Below are 14,724 nucleotides of genomic sequence, written 5' to 3' on the forward strand. Positions count from 1 at the left end.
ACTCAGTAGCAGCAGTATTATCTACAAGATGCACTGCAGCAATCCACCAAAGATCCTTAGACGGCACCTTACAAATCCACGACCACTTCCATCTGGAAGGACAAGGGCAGCAGGTAGATGGGAAGAACACCACCTGCAAGTTGCCCTAAAGCCACTTACCATCCTGACGTGGAAATATATCCATTCCTTCGCAGTCTCTGGATCAAAATCCTTGAATTCCCTCTCTGATGGCATTGTGGGTCAACCCACAGAACATGGACTGCAATGATTCAAGAAGGCAGCTCACCAACACCTTCTCAAGGGCAACTAGGGATGGGCAATAAATGCTGGCCAGCCATCAATGCCCATGTCCCATGAATGAATAAAAAAAATGAAGCAGAAGATGTAATATATTTGGATTTTCAAATGTATTTGATAAAATTTTATTACACAAGATAAGAACTCATGGTGTTAGCGGCAATATATTAACACAGATAAAGAACTGGCTCACAGAAAACAGAGGAATATAAACAGGTCAATTTCAGGTTCACAAACTTTAACTAGTGGAGTACCACAGTGCTGGCTCCTCAACTATCCATAATCTGTAATAATTATTTGGGTGAAGGGCCTGAGTGTATTGTAGCCAAAACTGCTCACAATTTGTGAACAGGACATAAAGAATGGAATTTATGGACAGAAATATTCCTCGCCCTCACAAAAAGTCAGTTGGTGCCTTGCCAGCTTTAAAGCTGGCTGCCCTGCAGTGATAATATGCTGAGAGCAGCTTAATGAGGTAAAAGTGGCACATCAGCTCCTTGGGTTCGGAAAGTCACACCCTCCAGTGCTGCTGGCCAATCTGACAGATTTTTGATTAACAAGGAAGTCAAGGATTATGAGAGTCAGACAGGCAAATGAAGTTAGAGGCAAAATTAGTCCAGCTATGATTTTTAGAATGCTGGAGCAGATTCAAGGGGCAAATGGGCACCAGTTTAGTGGGAAAGGAAATGATGGTTCAAAGTGCTGACAAAAAATAAGCAAAGCATTGGTGAAATTGATATTGAAAAATAATGCATGTGTATACAGGCTTTTCACACTTCTTCAACTAATAAATATTCAGCACTAAATAGTTGTGATAGGTTTAAAAGGCTTCAACAGATCTAGCTGAGCTAACTTCTCGCTACTTGCATTTGTAATCTGAATGTTTACTGAAGTGTTATGTAATTAATAGTAACATCCTCAAGGATCCATTCCAAATTCAAAAGGGAATTCAAAGATGTTGTGATGAAATTATTTGAACAGGTGTTACAAATATTGCAAATATTCTGTAACAAATAAAATTACAGTCAGCATTTCACCCTCATATACTGATACCTGTTTTGTAACAAAAGCAAAGCAGTTCTTCAGTGCCTTAGCTTTGTAGGTGCTTCTTTGATTCACTTGTCATAAGACTAAAAAAACTCGCTACTGTTAGAACCTTATCCCAAACTTAAATTAATATAGATGCCACCAGCTTTGTTATTTATGTGCAAAGGTGATCAGAGATGAGTAAACACAACTTTTTGTGTTTTGTTTAGCGCATCTTAAAGAGATATTGATTTTCAAATGGTCACTAATTATACAAATCCCATAAGTCACAAAATTAATTTGTACATACTTAAGAAACTGTTAAAATCTTAAATTGTGTTTGGAACTTGCAACAGATATTGTTCAGATCCGCACAATTCCCACATTAAAAGGGATATGAATAGAAAATTATTAGTAAGGTAATAGAATAGCCATTACAGGGTAGATGCTGAGAGGTTTTCTCCCCCTTGTGAGAGCCTAGGGCCAGAGGGCATAATCTCAGAGTAAGAGGTCACCCATTTAAGCCAGAGATGAGGAGGAATTTTTTCTCTTAGAGAATAGAGAATCTGTGGAATTCTTTACTGCAGAGAGCTGTTCAAGGCTGAAATAGACAGATTTTTAATCAGCAAGGGAATCAAGAGTTATGGGGATAAGGCAGGAGAATAGAGTTCAGGATTATTATGTCAGATCATTAAATATTGGAGAAGATTTGATGGACTAAATGGTCTACTCTTCCTTCTATGTCTTACGGTGATTCCCATAGAGATCAACAAACCAAAAGAACCAAATTTACCTCAACAAGAAAAACAATGGACAAAATGTCAGTGCTTCTCATTTTTGCTTTAACAATCAACAAAAATCAACAAAAATCAACATAAATGAAATTTGAATTAATAGGCATCCTGCCTTCAGTATAAATGATCAATTATACATTAAATAGCAGATCGAACAGCAGATCTCACAGATTGACTTAACAGTCCCTTCAGCATATTTGGCACCAATTTCAGAACAAAGTCCTCCAAATGTCTCAACCTCCTCAGGTAGAATTCCAACTCTTTCTCTTCAATCATTTAGCCATTGATTCCCATCCAATAGCAGCTCCAAACCATTAACAGAATAGCACACTTTTCCAGGATCTCCTGAAATCTGTTCACAACAGTCTTGATGGTGTGGATTCACCACAAAAACTTCAGTAACTGTCATGTGCACTCTATGGCCAGTGCTGGGTAGTCAGTTTCCTTAAATTAACTGAAGCAGTGACAGTAAACTTTTTTCAACTGACTGCACTGCACCATTGGGATCTGAGTTTCGGTGGCCTCTTATATTCTTACCTAATTTCAACCAGCTTCTGTTTCCCTAGAAATCTAAACTTTCTACATCAGTTTCAGTTTTAGCTTCCCAAGAAACCTGGTGGTTCAGTTTCTATCTCAGTTGGGATGTGACCTACGTAATACAAGCTTTGAAACAACAGAGTCCAACACACTGTTTTGTTGGTTTGGAAGTTATATGAAGAACATTATTGTCATTTACTCATTTGTTCATGCTTTATGATATAAATATACTCAATTGTTGCACTTGTCTGATGATGTACTAATTGAAGATTGGAGAGAAATTTGATTAAAGCAAAGAGCGATTCTTGTAGGTAAAATAATTAATAAGTAGATTAATAGATGCATTATCACAGGCGCATGACCCAATGTTTAACTAGAGATCAGTGAGGATGGAAAATGCATTCAATGTCATAAAAAACTAAGTCAGTTGGAATTTTCAAGATTGAAAAAAATGTTATATAGGTAAGAGTATCATGGAGCAATAACATTAGGTCAGCCATAATCTAATTGAACAGTGGGCAGAATGGTCTACTCCTGTTCCCCTGTATTACTAATCAGAGCAACATCTAGCACAGTAAGTTCCACAAATTTACTTCCACAAAATTCAGGACCATGGCAGGCTGCCCATACATATGCATTTTTGCTATACAGATGACATCCTTATTCTTCCTTTTGCCAGCTATACCATCCAGAATACAACTTCAGAACTACATGACCAATAAGATTTTGTTCACTTGTGAATTAAACATTGCTTTCAATAACATTGTATCTAGTATACAATATGTTCTGATATCACAGCTGCAATCTATAATGTTTTTAGTTTTGAAACTGCAGGTGCTGCTTCTAAGCCTGATACATCTTAAATCAAATCTGTCAATTAGATTACTAACATAACTTAGTGGTAAATTCTGTAGATTGCAGCATCTTACCAGATTAGGAGAGAGCAGTGACTGGAAGTTAAAGAGGATTCCTATATGAGCAATTTGTTCCAACCATTTTCTATTGGCTTCTTGAGTCTCGATTTCATATTCGCTGTTGGTATCATACATTTGATGCAATGCAGCCAATAGCTGTTCTGAGAAAGCACAAACTGTGGCCACTAGAGTTTGGCAAAACACCATGTCTTGCCTGAGTTGAATTTCAGTGTCTGAGGTTTGAAAAAATACAAAAGGAAAGAAAAAAATGATAAAGATGAAGTAACACAATTTTATTGCTGAAAGCAAGATAACTTGCAAGCTAACAAATTTATGCTAGCCAACTATGATGCTTGATAAAGAAATTAAGTCTAAAATAGATGGGAAATCGTTAAACATAACATAACTTTTTAAAACACATTATATTATGATTTTGTACTATATTGAGACAGTTCCAGACTATTCAAGGACACTTTTGTTGCAAGTTATAAGAAGATCATTGAACTAAATTACCACACAAAAGGAAGCCATCAATCATGCTTTTGCCAATTCTCTGCAAAAGTAAATCAGCTAGCCAGTCACCTTAAATCAATATGCTCTAGCTTTGACCCTTTGGCCAATGGAGACAGCTTCTGTCTACCTACCTTTTCGTGATTTTGAACACTTCCATCAAATCTTCTCTCGACCCCTCTTTTCTCAGGACACCCAAGCTTCTCTAATCTATCCACATAACTGAAATCCCTCATCTCTGCAGCCATTCTTGTTCCTCCTTTCTGAACAATCTCCAAACCCTTCAAATCCTTCTTAAAGTGTGATGCTCAGAATTGGATACAATTCTGTTGAGTTCAGATCAAATCAGTTTTTAATAAGATTCTGCATAATCTCCACAATGTTGTACGCTACTGATAAAGCTCAGAATCACATAAGCTTATTATCCATTTTCTCAACTTGCTCACCACCTTTAATGATTTATGTACACATACCCATAGGTCCCACTGCTCTTATAAGCCCTTTAGAATTGTGCCCTTTATTTTATATTTCCTCTCCTTGTTCTTCCTACAAAAAAAAACTCCACAATTTCCAGCATTAAATTTCATCTGCCACACATGTCTGCCCATTCCACTAGCAATGTCCCCTTGAAGTCTATCACTATCCACCTCAGACTGAAAAAGTTCTCCAAGTTATATGTCATCTACAAATTTTCAAATTATGCCATGTACACCCATGTCACTAATATAGATCAAGGAAAATAGAGTCCTAGTACTGACTGCTGGGGAATCCCATTATATGTTTTCCACTCATCTGCAAAAATACTGTTCACCACTATCCTCTATTTCCTGTCTCTCAGCCTATCCATGCTGCCTTTGTCCCTTTCATTGCATGGTCCTCAGCTGTGCTCACAAGCCTTGTCTATGGAGCATTATTAAAATGCCCTCTACATCACATCAACCGCACTAGCCTGATCACCCTGTTACTTCAATCAGGTTAGCTAAAAATCATTTATTTTTAACAAATCTGCGCTGGCTTTCCTTAATTTAATTCACATGTCCAAGTAATTGTCATAAATGTGTCCTGGATGATCACTTCTAAAAATTTTTGAACCACCAACGCTAAATGAACTGTTCTATAAGTCCGTAAATATATCCATGCCCCCTTTTTTGAACAAAGGTTGAAAAAATTTGAAAATTGAAAAAATTTGCAATTTTTTTAATCCTTTGGTGTCACCCACATATTGAAGGAGGATTGGAAGATTAAGGCCAGTATACTCACAATTTCCACTTTACTTCCTTCAGTATCCTTGAATGCATTCTTGTTTATATTCTACACAAATTTAACATAATTTCTGTGATTTTGAATTTTATTTCTTGAGAGAGAATCCCAGTGCTTTCTGCTCCTTTTAACTTTGTTAACATGCTTTCTGTTTTTAATGATGTGTATTTGCAACCCCAATCGCTTTGCATTTCTATCCCCATTAGATCTTTTACTTTTTCTTTCTTGCCAGTTTATTTGGAGAAAATTGGAATCTTGAATGATTATGACTCTAACAGTCACTTGGTGGTATAAAATTTGAATATTGCCGAAGAGAGGTATGTTTCCAAAGCCTTTCAGTTTTGTCCTGATGAGTACAAAACAAAAATATTTATTATTCTATGTCTATTCCATTTCCATAGATTGCCTACATAGTTCTCATTTCACTTCTCGTCCACTATTAAATAATCTGAAGTACAGTCCTATTAGCATGACCAATTCCTTATTATCCATTATCTCAATCCATATGGATTGTTTCTATATCAGTGCTAGTTATATCTTTTCTCCGAGAGCCATTATGTAATCTCTAAATAGAACATTTACCCACCATGCCTCCTTCTTCCACTGTCAATTCTTCATAAGAACATAAGAAATAGGAGCAGGAGTAGGCCATCTAGCCCTTTGAGCCTGCCCCGCCATTCAATAAGATCATGGCTGATCTGTTGTGGCTCAGTTCCACATTCCAGCCCTCTCCCCATAACCCTTAATCCCCTCTCTTATCAAAAACCCATCAACCCACGTCTTAAAAATATTTAGCGAGGTAGCCTCCACCACTTCAATGGGCAGAGAATTCCAGAGATTCACCACCCTTTGAGTGAAGAAGTTCCTCCTCAACTCCGTTCTAAACCGCCCCTTTATCTTGAGGCTGTGCCCCCTAGTCCTACTATCCTTTCTGAGCGGGAAGAGTCTCTCCACCTCTATTCTATCCATCCCATTCATCATCTTATACGTCTCAATGAGATCTCCCCTCATTCTTTTAAACTCTAACGAGTACAAGCCTAGTTTATTCAGCCTCTCCTCATAGCTCAACCCCCTCAACTCCGGCATCAGCCTAGTAAACCTCCTCTGCACTCCCTCCAAGGCCAAAATATCCTTGCGTAAGTACAGCGCCCAAAACTGCACACAGTACTCCAGCTGCGGCCTCAACAATGCCCTGTACAGCCACAGCAAGACCTCCCTACTTTTATATTCAATCCCCCTCACTATGAAGGCCAGCATCCCATTCGCCTTCCTGACCACCTGCTGCACCTGCAAGCTGGGTTTTTGCGACTCATGCACAAGGACCCCGAGGTCCCTCTGCACCGTCGCCTGCTGCAGTTTCTCACCACGTAAGTAATAATCCTTCCTACCATTATTCCTACCAAAGTGGACCACCTCGCACTTGCTAACATTAAATTCCATTTGCCATTTCCTGGCCCATCCTGCAGTATCTAATTGCCAATCTCATTTTGCATGCAGCCATGTTTCAGCTATGACTACTACATCTCCTTTCTCTCTGCGAATTATTGCCTCCAGGTCTTTATTTTCTTTCAGATGCCCTAGATATTACATTATAGGTAATTTAATTTGTTTTTACTAATCACTCATCATATTTTAACAGGCATTTTATACATATGATCTATTACTTCATCTGATCCCTGATTGTTTATATCACCCCGTATTCCTTTTTGTGGTCAGATATTTACTCTTATCTCTTAATTTCTTTTATCTTCAAGCTATGCCTATTTCTCCCAGATCCAGGTCTTGCTGGCTAAATAAGAAACAATGAGGTGATGTGAGAATTTGCTCTGATGTTGTCCTTGAATCAGGTCTGAAGAATAAATCTTGGAATTGTGGCTCTTCACAATCCTATAAATAGTGATGTGTTCTACAAGTCTAATTTATTTGTCTTACAAAAGATTGCAACCCTGTTTATTTTCAGCTTTTATCCTCTGTAAAGTTTCTGATATCAATTCTGATTTTGTCTTGTGCAATACAGGAATTCAGAACTATCTGTTTGCCCCCATAATTAGAATGCTGAGGACACTAGATTAAAGACCATGTATTAACATAACTAATTGCATTAGTTCTTATCTTGTATTAGCAAAAAACAATGCACATATTACAGACCTCAACAGTTTGCATGCATTCTGAAGATTGTATTCAGTTCTGCCTAGTTACTCAGGAAGATTGTTCAGTAGAGGGCTCTTTATCCTCCTGCTTGGAAATTATAAGATTTCCGTATTTGTGGGTACAGGCACTGCATTGACATGAGGGAACCTGTGGGCCCATGGCATGTCACTTCAAATTTTACACTTCTCTGATCTGACATGTACGGCAAGCACATTATCAACAATGTCGTTTGGTCACACTTTCATTAAAAGTCCTATTGTTTTTGTAGTATTTGCAATCAGTTTCCCTGGTGATTTCCTCAATATATAACGAGGAGAAAACATACCAACAATGAAAAAGCATGCCTACTTTTATTATTTTTATCTCCATAAATCAAGAATTATAAATCTGAAGTTAGCCTACAATGCTATAACAAACAGACAACTCAAATTAGTTCAGTCATACAACCCTTTGCTTTCCTTGCTGTTGTTTGGATCTTCCTTCCTCTGATATTTGTGTTTCTTTTTCTCTTTTATTTCTCATTGCTGTTTTTTTCCTTTCCTTTTTATAGTGCTGTTTTTTCCTTTCCTTTTTATTGTGCTGTTTCTTTCCTTGATGCTTTCATTCTCTCTGAGTCTCATTTATACATGCTAATGTCCCATTACATCTGTTCTGTTCTTTTAGTAATTTTGTCATCTACCTTCTCATTCTTTCATGGTCTGTTGTTGTTCTCGATTTTTGCTTACTTTCATATTCTTCTTTTACTCATGCTTAAATTTGCCTTTATATGTGTCCATTCACATTATGAAGACAGTGTCAGAGAAATAAGCACCAACTCACCACAGGTTCACAAAAATACAGTGGCAAAGCCAAGAATATCAAATATGTATTGCTGCAAAAGACAACTACAGCAGTGTAAAAAACTATTCGTAAGAATCAACTCCATGGGACACCTGTAAATCACAGCATAACGTGCACTCTTTCTGGTTCTATATCTGTTATATTAACTGCACCACATATAACTAACCACTAAACACCAATAACATATTACATATTACTATGTAATGCATTGTAACTGAGAACAATAACAATAAGAAAATAAAATCTTGCTCACTCCTGTTGTCACATCTAACGTAAAACACAGATCAGAAGAAGCGCTCTCCCACTGTCCGGACCATTATTTATTGTTATTGTGTGAATTACATTGTTTTACATTGCAGGAGAAATGAGCTCACCCTTTTTTTTCCCTCCAGGATCATTCCTTCACTCTCACAAAAAAATTATGGGGGGAAAATCAGGTAGTAAGATTGAATTACTGTAACTATTCAAGGGATCAAGACACAAGGGTTTTTCACGGCATTCTGTAATCTGATGAATTATTACTGAACAAAAATTCACAATAATTGAAAACACAGTAAGCGCTACTTAAAAAAAACAGTTAAAATGTAATAAGTTGGTTCATCGCTTTAGCAAATATAGCAATATGCGTTCATTCATCAGTGAGGAATGAAGAGCCTTTTTTATATTGCAACTGGTAGCTGAATTAGTGAGAGCAGAAGAAATGAACTATACTGCTGTTACCAAATCAATGTGTTGTCTTTAAGGTAGCCATATTTCAAAACACTGCAGCACAAGCTCCCATCTGTATTCTCTTTAAGTGGAGCTATGCCCATGCCTCCTCAGAATGTATTTATTTCCTTACATTAATCAATGGATTCCCCTGTTGGTTCTTTAGTGGAATTTGGTAGTTATGAAGCAGGTTCAGTGGAGCACAGAGAATCTTTTTGTGATGAAGATTTTAAAAGATGGCTTGACAAGAGTTGCCAATGTCAAGCACGAGCAGTATGAGACTACCTCCTCATTTACATAATTCAATATAATGTCAAAGCAACAATAACACTCGAACTATTCTGTGTTACTGTATCACTGTGACTTGTATGTTAATGCAGCAGCTGCAGCACAATTGGCAATAAGATTATTATTATTACTGTTACTTTGGTTCTCAGTGATCCATTCCATTTCTGTTTGTATAAGTAAATTTTCAAAGAATGACAAGAAATAATTAATTTATCTGTAAATCCCAGAAGTTTATTCAATTAAAGTAATATTGCAATAATCTAACAGAAGTGCTATAATTTTTATTAAAAATAAACAACATTGAGTGGTCTAAATTCATCCCTGCATCCAAGCATGGAACTAGACCACAAGGGATTCGTAAATAAAGCTAGTGTTAGACTCAGGCCAGTACATTCTGCAAGTGTGACACCGATTCAGAATGATGGGACATTAAATTACTTTGATACCAATAGGCTATTACTTAGCTTCAACATGTGTAAAAAGACCAAGGACTATTTGCAGCTGAATGCATGCTCCATAATACCCTAGTAAAATGCGCAGCATCTCTCAAATAACTTGTTTCAATTTGAGTTCTGGATTACCTGTGTTTTCAAGGAGAGCCAAGAATACTCGCATCTTCACCTCTGAAAAAAATAAGAGTGGAGCTGCAAATAAATTTTACAGTTTTCATACATAACCACACAGTGTAACAGCAAATGCATACATTTTACAATCATAATCATAATTACACAGGGGAAACCATTCAGCCAAGTCTAGACTGTCTCTCCGTAGGGCAATCCAACAAATCCCACTTTCCAATTTATTCCAATAACTCAGCAAATCTATGAACCTCAAGTGACATCCAATTTCTGAAACCAGCAATATTCTCCATTTCCACTGCCCACATAGACAGCAAGCTCATTAGGTCATTAGCACTCACTGCATAAAACAGTTCTTCCTCACATTCCCCCATATCTCTTGCCCAAAATCTTATCAGTTGATGAAATAGCTTTTCTTTGACTAATTTCTCTAAACCTATCTGTACAACCTTATTAAATCACCTTTCAACATCCTTTACTCCAAGAAGAAAACCCCAGCTTCTCCAGCCTGACGATGCAGTTGAACTCCCTCACCCCTAGAAGCATTCCGCTTCTATATCCGCAGATATCAGGGGTGAATCTCCCAAAAAATTCTAAGTGTCGAATTCATGTAAGAACTGGAATAAATCTCACTGGTTTTTTTCAGTGAGAACTTCAAATTGCATTTCCTACAGTCTTCCATCACAGAATGCCTCAGCATGAATCAAAGTGAAAATCAGTGGGCCTACTGGAGAGGCTGGCAGCAGAGTGCTAAGCAGGCCACTGCGCATGCACTGATTTGTCAGCCCCGCACTGCCAGCCTCCCGATTGCTGGTCAGCCCCGCAACCCCTCATTGCTGGCCAGCTCCACAATGCCACATCACTGGCCAGCCCCACGGCCCTGCATTGCTAGCCAACACCACATTCCCTCTCCTCCCCCCCCACCAAGGGGTAGGGGGTTAGCAGACCTGGAGACTTCCTGGGGCTGCTATAATATTAAAATTGTATGCAAATGAACATTTGTGTAAATTATGCAGCTCCATGCTGATTTCTGGCATGGAGTTGATGGTGCCTGAAATGCATAGGGGCCATGGCGCTCAGCAGGTAGCCCGCGAAACGGCCTCTGCTCTATTCTCCCTGTTCGCCGCATTTCAAAAGCAGAGCAGCAGGCTGGGAGAATCACCCTCATCATGTTAAAATCAGAAAATCCATTGATTAAGCAATTTTCTTCTGGAAAATAACTTCATTGATTTCTAGTGACGTTCACTCCTGCAGAAATATTCAATACATCAAATGTTAGTTTCTTCATTAAATGGAATTTAATTGCACTCAATTTTGCTGATTTTCAAATTATGCAAATTCCTTTCTAAAATACAAGCATGATCCAACTCAGTGTCATTGATTTTTAAAATATGACAGAAATGAAAATATTTAATACATTTATTTTCATTGCTTTCATTCAGTTACTGATAACGTTTTACTGACAATTTAATGATAACATTTTATCCAAAATATTACAGATTAGAATAATGGAATCGAAGAGCTAGAGATAAGGAGACCAGATCTGAAGTTCAGGTCTTGACCAGCAGGATATTAGCCAGAGCTCATACGAATGCAAGCACCAGGGAGTGAGACTGATAGACCCACAAGGCCCAGGTGGAATCACTGACTGACCCCACTACGGGGCTCCTTCAGTATGAGTTCCCCTGGTAACAGGCAGCTGAAACTCATTTCCTGAGCCATTATTGTAGTTCTAAGTAGGGACCAATGTGTGTACACCATGATAATGATTTCACTTTGCATTCTGTAAATAAACGATGTTCCTTTTCAATTCAGCTTCCTGAGTCATCACATCAGCAATGAGGAATAAGAAGTTTTGGGCAGCTTTGCCTTTCAACAGTGATGGAGAAATATTGAAAATGCCAGTGTTCAGGGAACAGGAAATTTATGATGCCAGTGTAGAGGAATGGCCTCAGTATGCCGAAAAAATGAGATATTTCTTTTGGGTGAACAGGACACAAGGGGACAAATGGCAAAAGTGTCATCCTCATGACCGTCTGTGGGTCCCAACTTTGATAAAACATTTAGCCTATCCGGCAGCCCTAGAGTCAAAATCTTTTGATGAATTGGTAGGTAGAGTTGCAAACCACTCCAACGCTAAACTGCCTGTTATATTGCAACATTACAGGTTTAACACAGCAAATTGACTGAAGTCATGGTTTAGCAGGCAGAAGTGATCTTCGAAACACTGAAAAAATACAATCAGCAGAGCCTTTGTAAATCCTCCAAATTTGTTGGCAAGAAAGACAGTGCAACAGCAGCATCCTCCCTTGAACTAGCTTGCCCAGTGTTGATGAGCTGAGCATTGAACTCTGCTGGGCAGGACAAGTTGCAGACCTGAAGCAATGGCTTCACTCAGAAACTCACTGTGGCAGGAAATACCCAGGAAGACAGAGGAAATACTTTATAGGTGTCCTCAAAGTATCCCTGAAGAGGTCAAATGACCCTATTGATTCACAGGTAACTAGGCTTTTGACAAGCGAAAATGGAGAAGGCTCACCCAGGAAGGTACCAAACACAGCAAGAGGCTTCATGGGGAACATGCAGAGGCAAAGCTGTGGAATTGGAGGGAGTGCACAAATCTCCAAACTACCCATTTATTCAAGCACCACCAGTCCTACATGTGGCAGAGACTTTTGATCGTACATTGAACTCATTAGCCTTCGCAAAACCCAGCAAACCCACAAACTGTCAAAGAGAAAGAGAGAAGTGGTGGGCAAATTGGGAAAAAAAATTGAGACACTGCATTAACCATCACTTAGAAAGGATTAATCAAGAACTGCTAACATCGACTTGCCAAATAACTTGATTGAATTTTTTGAGGAAGCAAAAGGGTATGGTTGATGGTGTATTTGTGACAGGAAGGATGTTTCCTATGGTGTTCCACATGGCCACGAATCTCTTGTTATTCATACTGCATAATTTAAATGGATGACTCAAACTTAAAAATAGGAAGTACGATTAAGAAGTTGCAGATGGTACAAAAATTGGTCACGTGGATTGACCACAAGGAAGAAGCCTACAGACTACAGCAAGATATAAGAACATAAGAACATAAGAAATAGGAGCAGGAGTAGGCCATCCAGCCCTTCGAGCCTGCCCCGCCATTCAATAAGATCATGGCTGATCTGTCGCTGCTCAGTTCCACTTTCCCGCCCTCTCCCCATAACCCTTAATCCCCTCTCCTATCAAAAACCCATCAACCCGCGTCTTAAAAATATTTAGCGAGGCAGCCTCCACCACTTCAACGGGCAGAGAATTCCAGAGATTCACCACCCTTTGAGTGAAGAAGTTCCTCCTCAACTCCGTTCTAAACCGCCCCCCTTTTATCTTGAGGCTGTGCCCCCTAGTCCTATTGTCTTTTTTGAGCGGGAAGAGTCTTTCCACCTCTATCCTATCCATCCCATTCATCATCTTATACGTCTCAATGAGATCTCCTCTCATTCTTCTAAACTCTAACGAGTACAAGCCCAGTTTATTCAGCCTCTCCTCATAGCTCAACCCCCTCAACTCCGGTATCAGCCTAGTAAACCTCCTCTGCACTCCCTCCAAGGCCAAAATATCTTTGCACAGGTGCGGCGCCCAAAAATGCACACAGTACTCCAGTTGCGGCCTCACCAATGCCCTATACAGCTGCAGCAAGACCTCCCTACTTTTATATTCAATCCCCTTCGCTATGAAGGCCAGCATCCCATTCGCCTTCCTGACCACCTGCTGCACCTGCAAGCTGGGTTTTTGCGACTCATGCACAAGGACCCCGAGGTCGCTCTGCACCGTCGCCTGCTGCAGTTTTTCGCCCCGTAAGTAATAGTCCTTCCTACCATTCTTCCTACCAAAGTGGACCACCTCACACTTGCCAACATTAAATTCCATTTGCCATTTCCTGGCCCATTCACCCAGCCTATCTAGATCCTTCTGCAAACTCTCCACACTCTCCGCACAATTTGCCGTTCCCCCAATCTTGGTGTCATCAGCAAATTTCGACACTCTACACTCGGTTCCCTCCTCCAGATCATCTATATAAATGGTAAAAAGCTGAGGCCCCAGCACCGACCCCTGGGGCACTCCACTAGTCACCATCCGCCAATCCGAATAGCACCCGTTGACCCCCACTCTCTGCCTCCTATTTGACAACCAATCCTCTATCCACGCTAACACCCTACCCCCAACTCCATGTCCCTCGACCTTCTGCAATAACCTCTTGTGACGCACTTTGTCAAACGCCTTCTAAAAATCTAGAAAGACCACATCCACCGGCTCTCCTCTATCCACCGCCCTAGACACATCCTCATAGAACTCCAGTAAATTTGTCAGACACGACGTCCCTTTAATGAAACCGTGCTGCGTCTGCTCTATCAAGCAATTCCCTTCAAGATGCCTCGCAATTTCCTCCTTAATGACAGATTCTAACATATCAATGGGCTTGTCAGATAGCAGAAAAATGGGAAGTGGAATTCAGTCCAGAGCAGAGAGCAGTAATAGGTAAAGCCAATCAAGCAACTGATTACATGATGTGATGTTGGTGTACCTTTAAGAATTTTTTTAAAAAATCATGATCTCTGTAGCTCTCTCAGCTTCAGTGTTTTATCAGCTCATAGTCTCCGTTGATGTCATTGTGGCACCAGCTTGTCTGGAAATGTCCTCTTATAGCTGCTTAAAATGGGGGTTTGTTTATTTTTGCTGTGGGATCTTCTATAGCTCTGCATGATTAGGAGAGAAACTGATCGACAGGTCAGGTGAGAACAGCTCTTCCATTTTCAGTTCTGAGCTGCAGGTTTGTGT

At 39.4% G+C, this 14,724-nt stretch overlaps 1 protein-coding gene across 1 annotated transcript in view; it reads right to left on the reverse strand.

The window, feature by feature from the left end:
• prex2 (phosphatidylinositol-3,4,5-trisphosphate-dependent Rac exchange factor 2) overlaps window positions 1–14,724 on the reverse strand; it is a 415,983-nt gene that overhangs the window by 104,996 nt on the left and 296,263 nt on the right. Inside the window, exons 31-32 of the mRNA XM_080194118.1 lie at window positions 9,907–9,948; window positions 3,584–3,801 (exon numbers count right to left, since the gene is read on the reverse strand). Of these exons, the coding sequence (XP_080050244.1) occupies window positions 3,584–3,801; window positions 9,907–9,948 (260 nt within the window). The remainder of the gene's footprint in view (window positions 1–3,583; window positions 3,802–9,906; window positions 9,949–14,724) is intronic.

The sequence above is a fragment of the Carcharhinus amblyrhynchos genome, chromosome 8, assembly GCF_965287045.1.
Source record: "Carcharhinus amblyrhynchos chromosome 8, sCarAmb.v2.hapA, whole genome shotgun sequence".
Lineage (NCBI taxonomy): Eukaryota > Metazoa > Chordata > Chondrichthyes > Carcharhiniformes > Carcharhinidae > Carcharhinus > Carcharhinus amblyrhynchos.